Raw genomic sequence first — 22,902 nt, 5'->3', positions numbered from 1 at the left:
TGAAATTTTTTTCTATTCAACACATGGTGTTTAATAAATAATACCTTTTTATTTGTATGGAAAGATTGATTTTGAAAGCATTTGATAGTTCTATCAAAATTTGCATTAAAAAACTTATTGTGAAAACTCATTATGGTCTCCATTTTTTCCATTTTTTGTAAGAAACACTAGAATATTAAAAATAGAAAAATTTAAATTTAAAGAGAAAATTGAATTGCTCCTTTGCCCCTCTATTAAATTAAGTTTACCATTGAACTGTATTACTAATTGCATCTTCGTGTTTTTAACGTAGTTTACTTTTCCATACGTTAATCAACATTAAACTCACATGTTGTTTCTTTAAGTGACCCATATATTATTTGTGTGCTACGGGAAAAAATAGAATGACATAAAGAAAAGAAATAAAACAGACCGCCAACCTCAGGCCACTCGATAATCATTCGATCGCTTCGTCATTGAACTGCAACGACTTGTCTCGCGTCCACAGCAATTCCCCATTTTCCCCATTATAGAAATGAAAATTTGTGCTAGAGCCGAATGCATTTTCCACTTGGAAATGGCCCGTTCGACAGTGTGTATGGATATTTTCCAATATTTCATATTTATGGGCTGCTTCATGACCTGCAGCAATAAACGATTTCTGGACACCAGCAACATGTTGCTGCCGTTCGGTGTGAAAGTTATGCAACATGTTGCTGGCATCATTTTTATGCCGCTGACAGGCCGCATTGTTGTTGCTTTTACTGGTTATTATTGTTGTTTTTATTGTTGCTGCTGATGGCCTAATCTCGACAAGATGATGCGGCAGCCATATGGAAAAATATTTCAAAGAAAGATTGCCAAATGCTGATAAGAACGCCTGAATGCGACCGGCACGACGAACTCCCCGAAAACCATTTGAAATTGATTAGAGAGGGAGAGGTAGAAGGCGGCAGAAAGAGATAGAGATAGAGCCAGCGGAGCATCGTTTGAGATAAACATTTTAGATAACACCGATTCGAGCCCATTAGAGACATAGATCGCAGAGGCCAACTCAGAGGGGGGCCGAAAATCACAAACCAAAACCAATTTATTCGAAATTCTCTAATATCGTTTAAGAATTTTACCAATTAAAAAAAAAACTACATTTTAAAAATTACCACTGCAATTCATAATCCAATATTATTTTTAAGAAATTTACACATTAAATTAAAATTTTAACTGCCTTCCTGAATAATTGTATGCTATTTAGATTCAATACTATTCGTAAAAAATTAACAAATCACCTAAAATAAATTTTAATTGCTTCCTGGATAAATTTTGTGCAATTCAGATTGCAATAATATTTTTATTTAAACCATGATGTCCATCAAATGTCTATCAAATTTAAAAAAATTTTAATTGCTTCTTGGAAAACTTTTTTATTATTTTAAGATTACAAAATTTTTCTTAAGAAATTAACAAATTTAATGTGTGTTGCATTTAAAATTTTAATTTCCCCATTGGGAAAACTGCACCATATTGTACAAATAAAACAAAGCCTGTGTATTTAGACTGAAAAATTACGTTGTCACACAACATTTTTTTTTGAGTTTAGAGATGAATAATATCATAGGAATTTTCACAAGGAAATGTTGTTACTTATACCATTAACCAAGAATAATTTCACAATTAAATTTAATTTTTCAGCAGTAAAGAAATTCTGTAGGTATTGAAGAAAAATTCAGAGTTTTAGAATGTAATCAATTTATTTAGTGCCCTTTTTAACAAACCAAAAAATCTTTCAGTATTTGAAATAACTTGTTGGATTTTTTGTAAAACCCTTAAAAAAAATTTTACCGCACCACCTCTTACGTCTTGCTCCTACTATTTTTCGCCATGGATGTTAGGCGATGATTTGTGGCTGGCAAAGACTAACTGGAGAAGGAACTCCTGACACAATAAAAAACCGATTTAAAAGATTGCGGAAATTCTGCTTGCCACCTGAAGTGGAGCATTTGAGTCGCCTTCGAGCGGGAAACTCGAGCCGCGCGAAAAGCTGCGCATGCGCCGCCTGCCCTTGCTGCTTGCCCCATTCATGGCTGCTCAAGTATTGTAACCATTATATATAGTATAGCACCATTGTTCGGCAGCACCGACTTTGTTCCAGACAGCCTGCCGCAAAGGCTTTCAGCCAAGTTTGTTGTGATTATGAAATGAAAACCCCCCGCTGTGGCCTGGCAAATGAGCTGGCTTTCATTGTCATGATGGCATCTCAGTTTGAGGCCGGGTGAAACTACTTAGAATGCATAAATTGGCAAGACAAGCTAATGAGACGCGCTCCTGACGGAAGCCAAGCCAAGATATATCTGTAGTAGTCTTGCATTCGCTGCTGTTACTTTGACATGCTAAAATTTCTGCACGCTGGCACGTTTCTGGCATTATAAACACATTAGGTATTCGCAAAACATTTTCATTTGCCGGATGATAGCAGCAGAGAATAAGCGAAGTTTTCCTCTCCTTTTGCTGCTTTTCCAGCATGTTTATTAATTCAATTCGAAATGCATTTTCGGCGAAATTGCTGCCTTTTGCTAGTGCGCCATGAGTGGAGTTGAAAAATTTCCATAATTGGCTGTTGTCAGAGCTACGAATAGAGTGATGGAAAATCGACAGGTGAGCCGAGGGAAGCTGTAATTGCATCCTCTTTGGCAAGTTGGCACTGTCTGCAATCAAATTCAATCAATTTAATTAAGCCAAAATGGGGGCGTGGCGGCAGCATTTGGTAATAGAAGAGCAGACCCGGCGTATACGCAATTTGCTTTATTTTTAACACGTTACGCACGTAGAGCAATGCTAAAAATATAATCGTGATACACTTGTCTTTATATAGCCGCCATAATATCGAGTAACACAAACGACGCACACACGCACAAAAGCTGGAAAAGCTGGTCAGAAGGAAGTGAGTTTCCCTGGTCCCATGGCTACATAATAAAGCGGCCATAAAGCAACAGAACGTGCTAACAACACGTACAAATGAGCCAAAAGGGATGTGGCTTCAGCCAGCCCGGTTTTTCTGTTTATGCTGCTGCTGTTTTTCCAAACTATTTCTCGGAAAAGTCATACGGGATAAATTGGGCAGAATGGTAAGGGAAAATGTGGTTAGAAGTGGCAAGTAGGCAGGTTTTCAAATATATTATTTATGGCACTTTTTACCGCAACTGGTTATATTTTTAAATTACATTACTGGCTTTAATGACATTAATGACTAGCTGTCGTTAATAATTAGAGCATTAACATAAAATAAAGTATTTATTAGTTAGAAGATTTTAAATTTACCTCAAGGCCTATTTGCGACAAATAAAATACAATAAATAAAAGGCTTTGCCTGTCCTAAAACCTATTTATGTTTTTAGAAGGTTCGAGTATATCTTTTCTTGCCCATCACTAAATATGAGTGGTTTTTTCCCAACCATCATATATTCCGAGTTGAAGTTTTCGGGAAGGTCCCTGACAGTGGATGATGTTCTGCAGTTGCTTTGGGCCGTAGAAATTTGTAATTCCCAAACGAGGCAACGGCGCATTCTCATGCTAAACACGAGCCAAGAGCGATTTACTGGCACTTTTTCCTTTTTTTTCTTCCTCGACTCCATATACCCAAGTATGTGTGTCAAAAAAGCAGACAACATAAATAACACGAGCCGCAAAGAAGAAAAGATGCCCAACAAGGGCAAGGAAATAACACGTGGAAAAAAAACAAGATTGCTTTGTATTTCCCTTTTTTTTAAGGCAGCCGCTTGATAATAAAAATCAAATAAAGCCGGGCCAAGACGAAGAAATGACTAAAACCGCAACGCAAAAGAAAGTGAGGCTGTGAAAAGGCAATGGAAAGTAAATTTCACACACGCGCTGTTCAAGAGCAAAAAAAAAGGCAGGAAAAACACGTAAATAAATAAGAAGCGTGAACTCGAATTGATTTGCTTAAGAGAGCCCCAAAAACTCCGCCTTGTTAGGCGTAAAAACATCATAATTATAACGAGGTAGCAATTTGTTTGGCTCGGCTCAGACAACGAGGCGTATGAGCAATATACTCGCAAGGAACATTTTTATGGCACACAGGGCATCAAATTTAAAGCGAATGTCAAGAGAAAAAGGTTAAATGCAGCTGTAAAAATTCAACGACAGTGGGTTGTAGAGCTGGGAAAAAAGATTTATGAAAAATTGGCTTTTGTTGTTATGGTTGTAATGTCGTTGCTGTTATTGTTGTTTTTGTTGTTGTGGTTCCTGTGCGTCGAGGGGCTTCACAAGTAAACAAGATAACATGGCCGAAACACGCTCACACACTCGTAACGAAACTTACACATACAAAAGTTCGTGAACGGAAATGAAAATGTGAACTTTATGACAGAACTCGCCTTTTTTACCACCGCCGCACGACCTTCTCCACCCGCTGTTCGTTAGGATATCCGTTTTTTACCCGGCCGCATTTTTATCAACTATAATAAATAAATCAGAAACTATATGCCCTGAGGTCAACAAGGTTTATCCGCATGCGTGCACAGAACAAAAAGCAAGGCTATAAAGCAACATATAATCGATATGCGAAACATATGTTTAAAAGTGCTTTTTAATTATATTTTTTAAAATAAAAAAAAAAGTATGAGTTTATTATACTGGTAAATCTTTCATTAGGAGATCTATAAGTATTTATATTTTATTAATATTAATTAAAAACAATAAATATATTCTCTATTATATTTTAATTTCTAGACACATCCTTACCTCTTACTACATTCTCCAATTTATTTATTTATTTTAAAGATTAAATTTTGTATTACAACGTTTTTTAATAATTGTAAAAAGTTGTTTTTTGTATCCATAAAAAATGTCAGAAAAGGGAAAAAACATAGAATAGCAAAATAATTATCAAAGCAGCCATAATTTTCATCCTCGTTTCCATGTTGAATTGAATTTTATCAGTTGACCGCAAAATAAACAAAGATGCCAAAGCAATTTTGTGGCCAATGGAAAAAACAACAAACACAACATGTTTGTGCATAGATAGATGCACATTGGCTAACATGGGTTAACTGGGTTAAAATGACAAACGCAATTGGGCACAGCAACAATAAAAACAACACATTTTTGTTAAACATTTGTTGGCCTTTCTTCGCGTGGCATCGTTTTTCTCTCTTTTTCGTTTAGGCCATGTTTTTCCACATAAATGTAATTTCATTTTTATAGGTCTTTCACAAATTTGTGTACCGTTGTTGTTTATGTTTACGTTTATGCATTTTAATGGCACAGTAACAGCAGCAGCCAAGAAAAGTCGGAAAATTTGGCAAGTGAGCGGCCTGCAAGCAGCCGGCGCTTGCCAGCTGTCTGATCTTTGGCCCCCGGCCCCCCATAAACCCCCTTCCCCTTCATGCCGACCCCCCCCGACCCTGGCACCATATCAAAGTCAAATTGTGCGTAAAATTCTGATGTTGCCTGTGCCAAATAAAATCATCATCGGCGGGAAATGTTGAAACCAATTCAAAGCTGATGACTAAATGATGAGCCAAATGATGGGCAGAAAAGGGCCAGAATGTGTAGCAAATGCGTCATGTTTCCAGGTCATTAGACTTATTTATTCAATCAATGTTGTTAGCCAAATTCTACAGGCAAATTCTTGAGAAATCTGATTTATTTACAAAGATTTTTCAAGTATTTGTAGTTTTATTTGCAATACCAAATTTGTTCTAGATAATTAAACTCACTCAATAATAGATGTTTGCCGAGCTGCAAATACAACTCTCCAGGTTATGTTAATAGCTTTAAAAATGTCATTTTATTTGCCTGCCTTAGAATCTTAATGTGTTTATTTGTTTTTCTAGAAAATCATCCTGTGAATAAACTTACTTAACACATAATTTAATTCTTTACCATATTCACTAAATATATTATCAAATTTTTGTTAAGAGAACTTAAATGTGGTTGCCATATTGTTATTTAATGAAACATTACAGGCTGAGAAAATAGAGTTAAAGTCAGTCTGTTTAAAAATGAAAGTCATATCATATATTTTTTTTATTTGGAAATAATTATGGAGTAATTAAAATAGCAATTGTTTAATTTTTTTTATTTCCTATTCAAATAATAAATTTTGGCAATAACTGTGGTTTTCAGTTAATGTCAATTGGCATATAAAACCTAAAAGCTAAATATTATTTCGGAATATACTTTTTAATGGAAAAATAAAACCGACAGGATAAAAACGACCATATTGATTATTTTTAGGACTCTGACTCATCCCTTGTAATTAGTTTTTTAAGTGATTATGCTCGTTCCCTGGGATTATTAGCTAGTCATCCTGGACGATTCTCCCCTAACCAATCGTCCCTAATTGCATTCAATACTCCGTACCCCCACCAAGAAAATCGCCTTCCACTCGCCAGATAAAATTTCAAATAGCTGGGGATACTTGAGCGGAAAATGAGAGTGGCGAAGTACAGACTCTGCAAATCCCCTGTAATCCGAGCTTGGCGAAGAAATCACAGTCACAATCCTTTGGCTACGGACTGCCACTCAGGAGTGTCGCCGCTCGATGCCGAGAAGTTCGGTCGAAACTTGTTGAAAAATTGCAAACGTTAATCAAAGTTAAGCGGCGCAGTGCAGACGATGCCGACGTCAAAGTTAATTAAATTACAAAGTTATTTAATACTTTGGAATCGCAACCGTTCAGGAACCAGCAGGAGTCGGCAGGAGTAGCATCTGCTCTGGCAGCTGGCATCTGCCATTTGGCCCTTTGCTCCTTCGAACTCTGCCCCCGTGCATCAGTTGTTCGCAGGGCAACGTGTGGCAGTCCTTAATGAAATGTAATTGAAATAAATTAATTTTTCTCACACTTTTTACGTGGACCCGGTCCCGGCCTGTAATGGAAACATTTCGTGTGCTTTTCAGCTCTTCCTGAGCTGCAGTTTAATTCGGTTTTTCAGTTTTCACTCCGGCTGTGACCAGTTAATCTCCTGAATGACGTTCTGGGCCGGCCCCTTCCGCAAGGATATCGCCCTCCTCATCGGACTCCGAGTCCAGTTCCACATTGCTGCGGGGCTCCTGCATTTCCACGTCTTCGCCTCGGTAATTTCCAGTGGATTGGCGTGAACTCTGCTCCTTCGGCTCCATCAGAAAGGGGCAGACGAGGGCTGTGGGGGTTAAAGTTGTTATGACGATGAGAAGATGATGGCTGCATAATAAACTACAATCGGGCGGGTGGGAAAAAGCGATCAAAAGCGTTGAATGCCGCTTCGCTTCAGCGCTTCTGTGGATTTTTAATTTTCCAAGCAGTGCCACAAACTGGGCAGGGACTTAGTCCACGGTTCTTAAGAGTTATTTTCTTATTTAATTTTATTTTAAAAATAAACTTGTAATAATTTTACAATATTTGTTTTAACTTTTATAATCCGTTTGCACTTTTAATAATTACCCTAATTCAATAACAATTACCAACTATTCTTTCCATTATTTAATTAATTTAAGTTTTGTGTGTAGATAAAGAAATGAAACTTTAACATTGCTTTTTATTATTATTGCAAAAGTAATAAAGATAAGCAAAATTAAAATTTAGCATTGGTTTTCATTATTATTGCATAAGTAATTGTTTAGTTACAAATCTGCAAGTCTATAATCCATTGCAATTTACATTACTTTTCCCAACTGCTTTAGAAGTAAAAATACATCTTGAGTTTCCTTAACTAAATAATTACCTGCATGGGTGATCTCCTCCTTGGACTCGTAGATGTCCTTTTCAAAGACCTGACTGCGGGGCATCAGAGCGTCCAAATAGGCAGGTTTCTTGGGCGGACCCACAGTCAAAACTTTACAGCTGTTATCGGCTTGGGAATTTTCGAAAAGCGATATTTTCGGATTGCAGCCCAAGTAGAAACGATTCAGGGCCTTCTGGGTATTCAGTTCATTCTCGGCATGGCGATTCCTGACGGCCACATAGCTCCTATCCGTGACCTGCTCCATCACCGTGTTCTTGTAGGTGTGCGCCCCGGGAAATGGTGGGAAATAATCGGGAATATGGGAGTTGCAGCCCATTTCGCGGGCCTTCGTGCCGCTCAGCAGTGGTTGTGGCCCCCTGTGGAAATCCTCGTCGCATGTCTGCGGCTCTGGGCATTCGAGCACGGCCGCCGACTCCGAGTGACCTTGGCAAATGGCCTTGAGGTCGCCCACCTTGATGTTCATCAGGCCAAAGGTGCGCTCCAGATCAAAGTAGCTGGGCGTACTGCGACCGGCGTGATTGGCCCCATTGGTGGTCCGAATAGCAATCTCACGGAATCCTCAACGGTACTGGTGATTAATATTTTTCTTGGGCTGGAAATGGCTACTTACTGCCCCGCAGTAGCTCCACCATCGAGTGACGTAGCAGCTCGTCCTTCACCTCGCAGTTCTTATCCGCCAGCAAATTGTCAAGCACTTTATACAGGACCTCCTCGTATGAATTCATTTTTCGAAAAAGAAAGGAGAAAATTACTCTGAGCAAATATCAAAAAAATTAAGGTGTTGTAAAACGCTTCTGAAAAAAAGAGTTGCACAAACGAACATCATTTATCGATAAAAGAAAGGTTTAATACTTTATTTAGGGTTGCCAACATCAATTTAAAGTTATTAAAGCTTTCTTGTATTTGTAATTATATTGTATTGTGTTGCCATATTTTAGGTCTTACAAATACAACGAAATAAATAAAATAAAAAGTAAAAAAGAGAATTTACCTTATTGCTATTTAATTAATAACGAATAACTTTGAGAAGAGAACTCGGTTTTGTGTTCTTACAACAAATTTATGAATACTACTGATCAAATCGAAAAACAATATTAATCCCTTCAAAATTTGTGTATAGTTTTATAGATATGGTAAATATGTAAACAACCAGCGACAATAACAAAGCGTAAACTTCCAAAAGAATTTCCCACACCTCCAAGTACAACAAACCACCTCCGCTTTTAACAAATTAACACAATCTTTCCAAAAGACTGAGCAGTAAAGACCAGCAGCTAACTACCGATTGGGAACTGTCTCCACCGCGCCCCGAAATCTAATTACAATATTTTCGCCTTATGCGATCGCGACCAACTGCAAACTGCTTAACCATAGACTACTATCTCGAACATCTTGTCTAATGAGTTATGCAAATATTTGCAGGCGAATGCGTTCCAAGAAACCCAAAGTGGGAGCCATTGTTTGTCCGATGACAAATTCTCTGTTTGACTTCGTCATAGATTAGGCGAAACGTGAGGCATAATCAGTCATAAGCCAAACAAACGGCGCGAAAAGAGAATGGTGAACGGAAAACTGAGAGGGAAAAAGGGGAAAATGGAAAAGTCCAGGCACGAGGTCACTGTGTCAGAGTGGAAAAAGTACTTTAGATGCAGACAGATTCGCGTTTGTGACGCCCAAGAGGCTGCTGCAATTGAACAAATTGCAACTCCCCCATATTCCCTCCACTCTTTATTTTTTATGATCTCCATCATGATGATGTAGATGATGGGGATTATGTTGGCGTTCGTGCATTGTGGGCGTTCCATGGCTGACATTTGTACAAAGAACTCGCCCGTATCTAAGATCTCATGTTTGTGCCTCTAGGCGCTACCGTTTAAGGCCTACACAGAAAAAAAATCTTAACTGCTAAATAAATCATAATAAGAACTTTGATGTGACTGCCAACCACTTATTTTTTATCTATTAAGCCATACAAGATTTTGAAGTTTGAAGACACATTCCTAAAAGTATTATTAAATATTATCACGAATTATCACAGTTTAAATTTAAACAGAGAACAAGTTTTGTTGTTAATTGAAAAACTAGTCCATAAGGAATATAGCTCATGATAAACGGTCATTATTATCATTTAAACATTTCAATAACACACATCATTAATTTTTTATGACGTTTCCCAAACAGGTCTTACTTTTCCATAATATATAGTCTGTGCTGATTTGCATCTCAAAAGTTTAAATTAATATTCACTATATAAACCAGATTAAAGACAATATAGGCAAGACCTTAAATTATATTTTTAATTAGCCACTTTTATGGCATGCATGTTTTAATAAACATTGGTTCGTATCAAACAATTGTGACTTTATAGTCAAGTAAGCAATTTTTTTTTTCAATGCATAGAAACTGAGCTCAACTGTTTATGTCTAGTCCCATGGTTTTAATTCGTTCTTGACAATACCCTTCGACAACTTCCGCTCTGCTGATTTTCCCCAGTGCAGTATGTGATGAAATGGAATCCGCTTTCTTGACATGCAAATTTATGCACTCGCATTTGCGGTTGCGCCCATTGTCGCATAAATTCATTCATAATTAACAAGATGCGCCGGCGAATGGAGAGCACATCCCGACGAGCGTTTCGCAAGTTGTTTGCCTAGACGACAAACAAAATAATTGCTGCAATTTAGCCACCAGCGAGCGACAAACAGCCTAACAAATTCGTATATGGGAAGTGCAGATGGAGCAAATTGAGCTGTCCCGAGCTAATTCGAACGATTAATTCGATAAGCTTGCAGCTCAAATCGGCAAACAGAAAGACGGACGACAGTTGGACAAACAGGCAGCGGCAGTCAATTGATTGAGCAGCCGATTACTGGGGAAGTCTTGGCCGAAGGCCCGGTGCAAATTGCCCCGTCGACTGGTCGGCGCACAAAAGCACCACAAATTGTTCCAGTTTCCGAGGCGCAGATAAATCTATTGAGATATCGAGCCCGATGGGGAGGCCTCCTCCTCCTTTCACAGCCATCTCCCCATCACAGCTGTCGTTTCTGGACCGTTAATCCCACGCAGACGAAATGCATTCCGCCGCGAAACTCCCGGCATTTCGCAGAGTTTGCGGCAATATCTTCGGGGTTCTGTTCCCTGGAAGCAATCAGTTGACCGAAAGCGGCATAATCTTTATGACAGGCCACTGCCGGAACTGGTCGACAGGTTGAGCCACGTCTTCTTAGATGAAGATTGGCTAACGGAGCCAGTTGAACTAGTGACCTTTGCAGAGAACACTTCATTAAGGTCCCCTTACTTCTAAAGTTTCCATTAAAAAACACCAACTTCATGGCTTATCTATTACAAATTAAACCTGCGATTTTTAGACTTTTAAATATTTTAAAAATATTATATATATATTAGATTACAAAAAAGAAAATAATTTAACTTCGGGGGACCGAAAATAATCTTTATTTGGGACATTTATTTGTAAACGACCGGATTTCATTTATAAACGACACAAATAAAACTGTTATTATTTTTTTCACTGTGTCTATTAAAAGCAGCAATACTAGGAAAGAAATTAAATTTAATTTACATTGGCCCATAAATCAAATCGTGTAAAAATTTAACTAGTTTTTAAAAATATAAACCTCGAATAACGATTATTTTCTGTCCCTGAGATTAATATTTAAATATTTGAATGTTAAAGAAGATTCCAAATAAAAAAATAATGTATTTAAAAAATATGAAAAACCAGCATAAATGTGGGACCTTGCTAAAAAACATTATCACTTCTGTAAAATTATTTGTGTTAAAAGAAACATTCAATTTTGCATGTAATATAAATTATACTAGAGTATTAAAAAATATCCAACAAAAAAATAATAACTGATTGGCGATCACTTTTCGATAATGATCACATACTTAAGGCCTCATTACAATCTCCTGAAGTCAAGAAAATCAAAACCAAGCGATTGCACGACTTTTTGCCGGTTAAACAAATCGCTAATAACACAATCAATGCAAAATTGCGTAATTAAGGCCAGATGGCCAACGGTTTGGGCCACGTTTGATCAATGGCCAGTCAACCCACGGAAGCCAATTTACAACAGCCACAAATCACGTTCGTCAACCCGTCAAATTGTGTTAAATTGTAAAATGACAACAGCACTAACAATAACAATTATTGTAAGTTATTGTGTGGCGGGAAATCGGGTCTACTTGACCAGCAGGTGAATTTTCAATATTTGCTGTACGAATTGGGAAATCACTTACCTCCGATCTTGAAATACTTACTTTTGGGCCATGTGCAGATAATGACAAAAGCCGTGAGCAAATTTTGATATGTAGCCTTCCTATCTTATCAGTTAACAAGAAAGGAAAGCATTGACCGGGGGGAGCCAAGTTGATATACCCTTGCAGAATACTCTATAATTATATTCTCCAAAATTATTCCTATGATGCATTCTTAATACTCATAAAAAATCCAAACTTCCAAACTTTAAAAACACCAAAGTTATGGCATTTCCAATCGTTCAGTTATATGGCAGCTATAGGATATAGTCGGCCGATCCTTACGAAATTTGGTAGGTCGGATTGATTGGCCAAATATAACCCCTGTAGAAAATCCCAACTTTCTAACTTTACAAACACCAAAGTTATGGCATTTCCGATCAATCAGTTATATGGCAGCTATAGGATATAGTCGGCCGATCCTAATGAAATTTGGTAGGTCGGATTGATTGGCCAAATATAAAACCCATAGAAAATCCCAACTTTCTAACTTTACAAACACCAAAGTTATGGCATTTCCGATCAATCAGTTATATGGCAGCTATAGGATATAGTCGGCCGATCCTTATGAAATTTGGTAGGTCGGATTGATTGGCCAAATATAAAACCCATAGAAAATCCCAACTTCCTAACTTTACAAAAACGAAAGTTATGGCATTTCCGATCAATCAGTTATATGGCAGCTATAGGATAGTTGGCCGATCCCGGCCGTTCCGACTTATATACTGCGTGCAAAGGAAAGAAGGGTGTGTGCAAAGTTTCAATTCGATAGCTTTAAAACTGAGAGACTAGTTTGCGTAGAACCAGACAGACGGAACAAGATTGACAGTACGGACAGACGGACAGACAGACGGACCGCCGATCTTGAAAGACGTACATTTGGGCTATATGCAGAAATGCAAAAGGGATCCTGATCAAGAATATATATACTTTATAGGGTGGAGATGCCTCCTTCACTCTTTTTAAAAAAATTATAATACTTATGCAAGGTTAAAAAACAATTGTTTTAAACACCAGTAAAGTATGTTATAAACATATTTACATAAGCTTCACTGATTTTCGTTCCATTTCGTACAAAATTTAAGTTGTTTACACTTGGTTGAGTTTCAGGAATTTTTAAAGTACTGATTGCGAGAAGCACATAAAAGTTTAAAGTACCAATGAATCATTTTTATTAAAGCCAGCTTTAGTTGTAGTTTTTTGTATGTGTTCTTTTTTTATTGATACATTCAAATTTTTTTAAAATCTTATGGGAATAAAAAAGTACAGTTTTAAATTTATAAACTAAGTTAAATAACTACAAATAAGTATTAAAAACAAAACCTTGCACACAAGTTTTACAATTTTACATGTTTTGCTAAGGACTTTATTACACGACTTTAACTACATTTATATAAACAAATATATCGTAAAACACTTTCCAAAGAACTCTTGTTTTTAGTGTTTGTTTTTTAGATATTTTTAGGGCACTTGCACTTTGAAAGTTCTGCTGTTGACTTCTCTGCACTTCGACATTTGTCTGCTTAGAAACTTTTCCCCCAATGGAAGTTGTTTGCAGCTCAGACAAAGCTTAGGTTATGCAAATCGAATGAAAAAGATTGAGATAGACAAGCAGACAATGTTGCAATTTGGCCTTTTATGAAGTTGACAAAGTAATTTTGCTCCGAGACTCACTTTCTATTTGCACTCGGCTCATTAGAATCGACGGCATGCCTGGAACCGCCTATCTAATCATAGGCCAGGTGACATTGTCTGAAAGGGAATGGGAAGATAGCAATCGTAATGGCTTGATTATTTTCAATTGACACAATTTTGAGGCTGCGCCTCTGGTTTTCGGTTTGACCAAATTGAAATTTATTGCCGAAACAAATGGCGAATTATGTTGAACGGAATTTAATAAATTATCAATTCAAGTAAGGCTTCATGTGCAAAATGGGGGAATTAAAAACGGTCTGCGGAGCTCGTGGCCCATTTAATAATTCAATTCTGTTTGCCAGAACCGGGGCAACGGAGTCTGGCCGATTTCGATTCGATTTAAATTCAAATCAACTTTTCAAAGCTGGCGGCAAATTTATGCAATATCAGGTTCCCCACTTCTTTTGTACTCATCCGCTCCAGAAGCAGAAAAATGCTAAATTTGTGCTAAAAACTAGAAACCTTCTAAGCATAATTACGCAGTTCAACGTGCATAAGTAGAAACAACAGTAGAAGAGCTCCAGCCCCATCAAAAATTTGGGTAAAACTGAGGAATTTCGTTGGGGATTCGGTGTGGCGAAGTTTCTTGCAACTTGCTGTATCCTATATCGGCAAAATAAACATTTCCAGCTGACAGACGTGGAAGCCAACAAAGATAAACAAACAAGGCCACAGAATGCAGTTGCTTAAATTATGAAAGAAATGCCAGATCAAAGGGATGGGTAGAATAGCAGGGGAGTATATGCTGGAATCCTGACATTTTCAAGTGGCTGTGATCCGCCGCGAACTCTGTTTCAATTATTATTATTTCTGGACCGCATTTCGCTGTCTCCGACTGGAATGAATTTTGCATTTTTATTTTCCTCTCGATATGTCAAAATGCTTTTGCCCCACACTCGAAATTGTGCCTCGATTGAGACCGAATTTATGGCAAAGAAAATGTCTAGAATAGAATTTGCATATTTTTCTTTAGTTGTTTTCCAGTTTTTATTGATTTTTTATGTTTTTTTTTTTGTGTTGCAGGTTTGCCAATTCTGATCTGAAGGACTCTTAAAGACATCTACCCAATAGGTAATTATATTGCAAGTGATTTATTTTGATATGGAAAAGCTTTTATAGTAAACTGGTAGGCACCAACATTTTTTTCTGAATTTAATTTTGATTTAGAGAGTGTTCATAAATATTCATTTTGGTTACAGTAAACATTTCATGAAGTAAAAGAAAGCCGTTTTATTTCTATATATTAATATAATATAAAGTTAAAAGGAAAGCAAACAAAGATATTTCTTTCATTGAAAAAATAAGTCATGCATCTCAGTAACGCAATTATCAAGTTCAATGTGCGTAACTAATTCTCAGTCGGTTACTTATCAATTTTCGCAATCAAATATGCCTTTTACATGATCAATAAATTCCCACTTTCAAATGTGTAATGGAATTTGTATTATAAATTTCACCGGCGAAATGCAAGCATATAATTCAAATGCTTGTTCGATACGGATGCCATTTGTGCAGTTCATTTGGCTAATGCAATTTGAGCCGCCAAAAAACCGCCCACTCAAATGTGGTTACTCCTCTTGGCCCTCTTGTCAATATTTACCGCACAACTTGCGCAATTTCAAGCGGCGACTTTGGTTTTCATCTTTTGGATTCGGTTTTGTTGCTTCTCGTTTAAGGTTTTCATTTGCACTTATTTATATTTATTTCCTCACAACGGCTTCGTTTGGATACCCAGTCCATAGCGATTCCGCCAGCCATTCGCGCTTGCCAGTACTTATTTATGCTTATTCCTATGGGCACTATCGCCGTGTGCATATTTTATGGGAAAAGGGAACTGCAGCGGCAGTTACTACAATATGTTAGCGATAAGGCGTTGGAGTGGCATATAAATTAATAAGAGTACAAACAGAAAAGTTTATTTCGTAGCACGTGGCGCATGCGTAATAATTTCCAATGGTATTTCTGTGGCCTTGCGGCAACAATTTACCTAATACCCCGATCAATATTGATGCCTGGCCAATATTTGTACAATTTGTTTCCAAGTCACAGCCATGTTTCTGTGAGTTAGAGTTGCAAAGTCTGTGAATTGGTAGAAAAACCCGAGTGACTCAAATTGCAGATGATTCAGTTTTCCCCGTGTTGAACACACCTACAGCTGCATTAGGCTTAGTCAGCGAAGATCTTAACTCATTCCTTTTTTATGACCAGAATCAATTTGCATGGCATTTGCTATGTAAAAGTTTTTCTTTATTTTTTTTCTCATTTGACCATATACGTTGCGCTGCCTATGAGAACGTAATTTGATTTTTAGATATCGAGTTTGATTTGTGATTTTTGTGGCGATTCTGAATGGCTCGCCTTGACATTTCGTGCTGCAAAATTTAAATATAGATTAAAAAACGCCAAAAGCGGCTAGCAGAGTGTCGAGAGCATCATCTGCCGGGGGCCATTAGTAAAAAGCTAATGCCACGCCCACTCGCCACTGCCACTCAATCTATAAATATGCCAGACTTTGCATAGCCGTAAAGTCAACAAAAGGCGTCCGATGATGCAGCAGCTGGCGGGGATGCCAGGATGATGGTTAAATGGGAAGCTACGGGGAATGAGTTAAATGGGTAAAACGAGTGCAGCAGACCGGTTGCCTATAAATTACAGTCAAACGGAAATCATTTTGCATGCATGTCCTGACTCTCTGCCGGGAAAAAAGACCCCGTCCTGTTTGTGCCCGTGGACATTTCAACATTTTAGTAAACAGGCGGGAAAGTTTCCACTTGGCCTGCCATTGTCAACGCTGCGTATACGTGATGGGGCCAGCATTAGCCAGGTCATAAACTAACATTCTATAATGCGATTAACCCCAGCACAATGCAAGTCCTAACCCCATCAGCAAGAAACCGAAAAATTTCTGCAGCATACGCACAAAAACGAGAAACGACGCAACAAATTTCCAGCCTGTAAATGATTTCAAGGCAACTCATGTGTATGTGGGTGGGTTGGCTAACAAACAAGATAAAACTTTTGATTTATCGTTGACACGAACGCCAAGAACAGAAAGAACAAGCAGGACAAGAGGACCAGAATCAGTACAAGACCAGGACCTAGGTCCTGCGGAATTTTTCGGTCAGTGGGAGGCAACTGGAAACTAACTTAGAACCAAATGCGTGCGTCGATAACAACAGGGTATGACTGCACAGGAAAAAATATATAATGCCTTAAATCGATTATTTTTCTTTTAATATTGGCTGTAGACAGAATTTCGTAAGCCTCTACTAAAATAAGTAGTCACAAAGTAGTATTTAAATTTGTTAAGATATTTGTCCTTAATAATAACAACAATATAAAACGACATTTTTTTTTTTGTATTGTATTTCAAAAGCCAACTATGAAAAGATAAGTGCAAAAGACAAATTGTATTTATCTAATAACAGACCAAAAATGAAATTGTTTTTATTCAAAAAATACAAAGGGAGGTTTGGTAAAAAACAGACAGATAGATAGGTAGAAAAATGGATAGAGATTATTATTTTTTTGTAAAGCATTTTACAGTAAATTTATAGCGATCCAAGCCAAACGAGGCCCAACAAAAACAAAAAGGGTTTGCTCATAAAAAAGGGCTCAGGCATAATGTAGTGTCTAAGGTTTGCTTCAAATCTTCGTTATTTGCCTATCGAATTTGGAAAAATTCATTAAGATGACAGCAATAAATAAAAATTGACACCAATTGCCGCAATCGGAAGTAAAGTTTTTAAAGTTCATAAAAATACCAATTACTCATAACATAGTTATTGCAATTTTTTTAATTACACCAAATCTAAGCTAGAACACTTTTAACTCCCTTCTGCCCCATTCTTTTCAGTGTGCCTGCATTGAAGGCAATTACCCAGGCAGGGAAAAGGCAGCTAGGGGTCAGGGGCAGTGCGGGGGCGGCAGTGTCAAGTGTGTGTCACGACACGCGCCGACAAATTTGTGGGCTGCCACCCAAAAAGCGGCAAACAAGCATAAACTCTCCAGCTTCTGCTACAGCAGCCAGGCAAATGAGTTGGTTTTCGGGGGAGGGAATATGGAATTCAAGAGGCACAGACAACAATGGCCAGCTGAATGGTCAACTTGCTTGCCGGACTCTCAGATAACATTGCCAAAACAATTTAGCCCAAACCAGAAACAGAACTCTGGAAGCAAAGTTCCGCAAAATTTGTTTGCCTTGCCAGCCTTAATTTCCACAAATATTTGGCCATTCGCTTTTTTCTGTTTGTTCACTTTTGGAAGGCCTGAACTTGAAAAAAAATTATTAGAAAATATTTGTACTGCTCAGATGACAGTGCGCGAAGAAAAACAACACAGCAAAAATACTACAAGTGACATTTTTATGTCAATGAAATCGACACACAAAACAATAAATATATCATGAAAAAAAACGATATTAACAGCAAAGATCGATTTAGCAGAATTTACATCATCGCTAGTTCACATAATTTGTGCACTTAGAACATTTCAGTTTTACATTTTTTACGTTTGGTTATAACTATATTAAAGGTGATAATATTTTGTTTATTATTAGTTTAAAATTCACACATTTGTTTAAAAATAAATATATTTTTTTCGTAATATTTATTTCATGTTAAATATTATAAGCAAATGTCATTGAAAATAGTATTTCCAAATATATTTACATTCTTAAACTTTTTTGCTTATTACGGATTGTTGCTAAGCATTAAAAAATAATCGAAGAAAATTATGGGAAAATCAAATTCATTGTTTTGTCAAACACAATCATAAAAAAAATTAATTTTTGTCGATTATTTAAAATATAAAAATACTTGTATTACCTGTGGTTATCAGCAATATAATAAATCTTTTCTCCTATTCCGGATTTCTGTCGTTAATAACTGAGAAAACGGGGTGATTTCGCATGCCATCATATTTTTTTAACGTGTGTGATCTGATATCGTAGTGTCAGATAGGCTGGGGCACCCCGCCATCGACTGGTGCGGAATAAATTTGAGAGGCATGACATCACTTCAGTCGACTGCCTGAGTTCCAATTGCCGGTCGAGTACGTGATGTAGATGCTGACGTAGCCGCTGGCGCCTGCGCCCAATGCAAATCTCGGAGTTTATTTGGTCGATGACGTTGTCATCCAATTCGAAATGCACATATGTATATTTGAACGCAGAGTGGTTGGAAAATATCGGAATCGCGGGTACGTGCGGCGATTCAAAGGCGAACTTGGAGCGATTGCCGTGTCTGATATTTATTGGGGAACCCAAAGCACTCGTCTGAGTTATGTCGTATAGTTTGGGGTATGACCCAAAGGTGCGCACGCCAAGCAGGTAGAAATGATTGATAGGTGGGTCCGTGGGATTCGAACTGCAGCCGAGTTGATTTGTGATGAGTTCTGATGAATTGCCTTTGGCTTTCGCTTGGGTCTATATATCTCAGAATTTAATTTATGACTTCGGGCAAAGCAAAAAGGAAATTTTTGGGTTAAATTTATAATGCTGCCCCTACCCAGACACAACTGGCGAAATTGTTCTCCCTCTGCTCCATTGAGTAGCAAAGTCCAACCGGAAGGAATCCATTTAAAATTCATCTAAACTCATTAACAAAGTTTTTTTCGGCGGCGAAACTGTAAATTAATTTTAACTTGGCCCGCAGCACCAAACTTTAAATGCACTCGAATTCAATTGAAAAGTGCGGCCTCATGGCTTGGCACTGCGTATACTTGATATCGCGCATACGTCGCATGGGACTAGTGTTGCTGCGTTGCCCTGCAGTGCCAGCGTCCTGTCAAAGCAGCAAGCAGACAACAGACACAATGACTTGTCAGCAACTAAATGACTTTCACTTTTCCCGTTTGCCAGTGAAGGGTATATAAAAGTATGCACAGGAAAAATGTAAAATGGATTTAAAGAAATCTAACTAACTAAATATTTGTATTTTTGGCATTTATAAGCCATTGAGCCATTAGCCTTGCGGAAAACTGTATTAAATAAACGCTAAATAGCCAAAAGAAAATGTACTCCAAAAATAGTTTTAAGATAATATGTGATTGTTGTTTCTTAATAACAATAAAATATATAACTTGCCTTTTAAAGAGTTGTCATTAAAATAGCTGTTCCCATTTAAAATAGCCATAAAATAGTGTTAGTAAATAATTTTAATTTAATATTTATAGATTTATAAGTCTTTAAAATTAAATTTGGGATAATTTGCAACAAAATACACGAAAATGAATGCTCACAGATAACAAAATATTTAACCTTAGGACCTTTAAGCTAATTTTTCCCCGTGTAACTTAAGCTGGGCGTTGAGATGTGTATCAGTGGACTGTTCGGAAATTCCAAGAGGACAAAGTTGCCAGCTGACGATAGCAAAGACCCTCAGATGAGGACAGAATAAAGACGGAAAACTTCAGTCAAAAGGCATGACAGATGCGGAGATAGCAGCTCCAACCACAGCCACTACGTGTTGGCTGTTCACCGAGAGATTCCGCCCAGGTGAACCATGAAAATGCTGGCAATTGCACAGGTAGAAATGTGGCGAAAATGGTGGAAATGGCAGAAATGGCAGCTGCGAAAACGTTTCTCGTCTACTTTTCACTGCAATCGAGGGAGAAGGGGCAAAAGGTGATTGGATGGAAACTGGCGGAGATGCGTATAAATTATATTGGCCGCTTTCCGATTTTCCACATTGATCCCGTAGACGAGCAATGAAAATCTGCAGTGCAATTTATAGCCACCATTTACACCCGGTTTTCACTGAATCTGAACTATTTCGCGTGGCGCGCACTGTGATTGCATTTAAATCAATGAAATGCGCATAAATTAATTAAGTCAGAGCGAATCAAACGAAAAGAAACCCATTTGTTGTATTTATAAATGTTTAACTTCCTATGGCTACAAATTAACCGCACAAAAACATTTACCTTTAATTAAGCCACAAACTGGTATTTAGCCAACAATTTGCTATCGATTTTGAGTGTTTGTTTACTTCGCAGAGCGAACGAAATCTATGCAAATTCGTTGGCAACTTAATTATGCCAAGAACGGGTTGATTCCCGTAATTGATTACGACATCTGCTGGCCAGGAACTCCCCCAACATAGATATGACATGGCCAAGATTAATGCCACCAATTTGTCCACTTCCCAGCCGCATGCCGATCTCTAAGCCGCTGTTTAGTTTATTTTTAATTTATTTGGCAGCCGTTTGCAATGAACCCGACATGAAGAGGTTAAGTCCAAAAGATGTTTTTGCCATTGGGGGAGCCATTCAACTTTTGCTTTTAACTCGAATTCGTTTGGTGATTTGATTGATGGCTGGCGAGTTTGCGAGTGGGTGATGATCTGCTCAAGAGATCTCAATTATTACCAATTCCCTCGGTTCGGGGTTCTTTAATTTTCAGCGCTGTTCGTGATGCGATTCTAATTACGACTAAACTTCATATCATATATCATCGCATAGGCATAATAACTTCGTAGAAGTCCATAATTTATGCTAATTCTCGTGTGGCACCGAAATAGCACCTCGTAAATGTAAATTCGGTTCCCAAATAGAGAGGAAACCCCCTTGAAAAGCAATCACACGCCCCTTGCTCATTTATCAGCATCATGGATGGGGGGCACACGTGTGATTTAAATACGTTTCCCATTCTCATTGCGATTCTTTTAAGTATTTAAAATTCGGGTCTTAAAACCCAAAGTGCTGATGAGCTTATCTCTAACCTCGAATGGACAAGGTTATGAAAAAGAGTCGGATTAGTTCTACAGACAGATTCCTCTATTGAAAAATAATAAAACACAAATTTTTATACTTTTTGTTTCTAAGCTGCCGCCTGATTGATTCCCATGTCTTTAGTTTTTTTGTAGTTTTATTTTGTTTTTTTTTAAACTTGTTGATACGATCCAATTAAAATCACATTTTCAGCTGCGTGGATGAAGTAATGCCCAAATCTAAATTATTACCGGCCCGCCCAGGTTCAAGATCAAGGTCTTACGATTTCCCCTTCATCATTTTCCGCGACATTTGAATGTCGTCTGTGCTCCCACAGCCAACTGCATCCGAAGTGGGTCATAAATCAGTCAAATTTCGCCCACTCTCAGACGTTTTCCCTGCGCCTATTTGTGTGTGGGTGCCGTCTCTCTTTTTATTAGCCACTTAAACGAATGTCAAGTTGTAATAATGTTGACAACATCGTCGATCGGCGGTGTCTTGAAGGTCTATCTGCCGGGAACTCTAGCGTCATCGCGTCATCGGGTCGAGCAAACAAACCAGAAAGCAAGTAAACAAACCGACTCCGGAGACAGCAGTTACAGCCACTGAACCTTACCAAGATCGGTACACAGAAAAAATGATGAATTCTCTCCCTTTTGAGATTTTAATAGTTTTCATTCAATGATCTTTTAAATATTTTACCTAATTATAATCCCAGCTAAGGAGCTAAACACATTTAATACATAATTTACTTTCATTATTCCCTTGCAGAGTATTATAATTTGGTCAAAAGTAACAGAAGGAGACATCTCCGACCCTATAAAGTATATATTTCTGATCAGGATCACCCCGAGTGATAAGCCATGTCCGTCGTCCGCGTCCGTCTGTCGTTTCACGCAAACAGTCCCAGTTTTAAAGCATCGGATTGAAACTTCACACACCCTTCTCCTTGCACGCAGTATAAGTCGGAACGGCCGGGACGGCCGACAACCCATAGCGCCATATAACTGATTGATCGGAAATGCCATAACTTTGGTGTTGTAAAGTTGAAAGTTGGGATTTTCTATGGGTTTTATATTTGGCCAATCAATCCGACACCAAATTTCATAAGGATCGGCCGACTACATCCTATCTGCCATATAACTGATTGATCGGAAATGCCAAACTTTGGTCTTTGTAAAGTTAGAAAGTTGGGATTTCATGGGTTTATATTGGCCAATCAATCCGACCCATCAAATTTCATAAGATCGGCCGACTATATCCTATAGCTGCCATATAACTGATTGATCGGAAATGCCAAACTTTGGTGTTTGAAAGTTAGGAAGTTGGGATTTCATGGATTTTATTTTGGCCAATCAATCCGACCTATCAAATTCATAAGGACGCCGACAATCCTATAGCTGCCATATAACTGAACGATTGGAAAGCCATAACTTTGTTGTTGTTAAAGGAAGTTCGGATTTTTATGAGTATTAAGAATGCATCATATGAATAATTT

General features: G+C 37.8%; 2 protein-coding genes across 3 annotated transcripts in view; one reads left to right on the top strand and one right to left on the bottom strand.

Moving 5' to 3' along the window:
* Window positions 1–22,902, top strand: part of LOC108051511 (trichohyalin) — a 48,050-nt gene that overhangs the window by 18,001 nt on the left and 7,147 nt on the right. For both annotated transcript variants that reach the window (XM_017133641.1, XM_017133640.1), the window contains exon 2: window positions 14,718–14,765. The gene's annotated coding sequence lies outside the window, so the exon portion shown is untranslated. The remainder of the gene's footprint in view (window positions 1–14,717; window positions 14,766–22,902) is intronic.
* On the bottom strand, window positions 6,844–8,499 carry LOC108051514 (transcription initiation factor TFIID subunit 8). Its single transcript, XM_017133643.2, has 3 exons — window positions 8,332–8,499; window positions 7,701–8,279; window positions 6,844–7,139 (listed from the first exon to the last, which is right to left on the bottom strand). The coding sequence occupies exons 1-3, from the start codon at window positions 8,444–8,446 to the stop codon at window positions 6,955–6,957; spliced, it is 879 nt and encodes a 292-aa protein (XP_016989132.1). The 5' UTR covers window positions 8,447–8,499; the 3' UTR covers window positions 6,844–6,954.

The sequence above is a fragment of the Drosophila rhopaloa genome, unplaced genomic scaffold, assembly GCF_018152115.1.
Source record: "Drosophila rhopaloa isolate 14029-0021.01 unplaced genomic scaffold, ASM1815211v1 contig_150, whole genome shotgun sequence".
NCBI lineage: Eukaryota > Metazoa > Arthropoda > Insecta > Diptera > Drosophilidae > Drosophila > Drosophila rhopaloa.
Note: the sequence above shows the minus strand (reverse complement) of the source record. Positions and strands in the feature narration are given on the sequence as shown.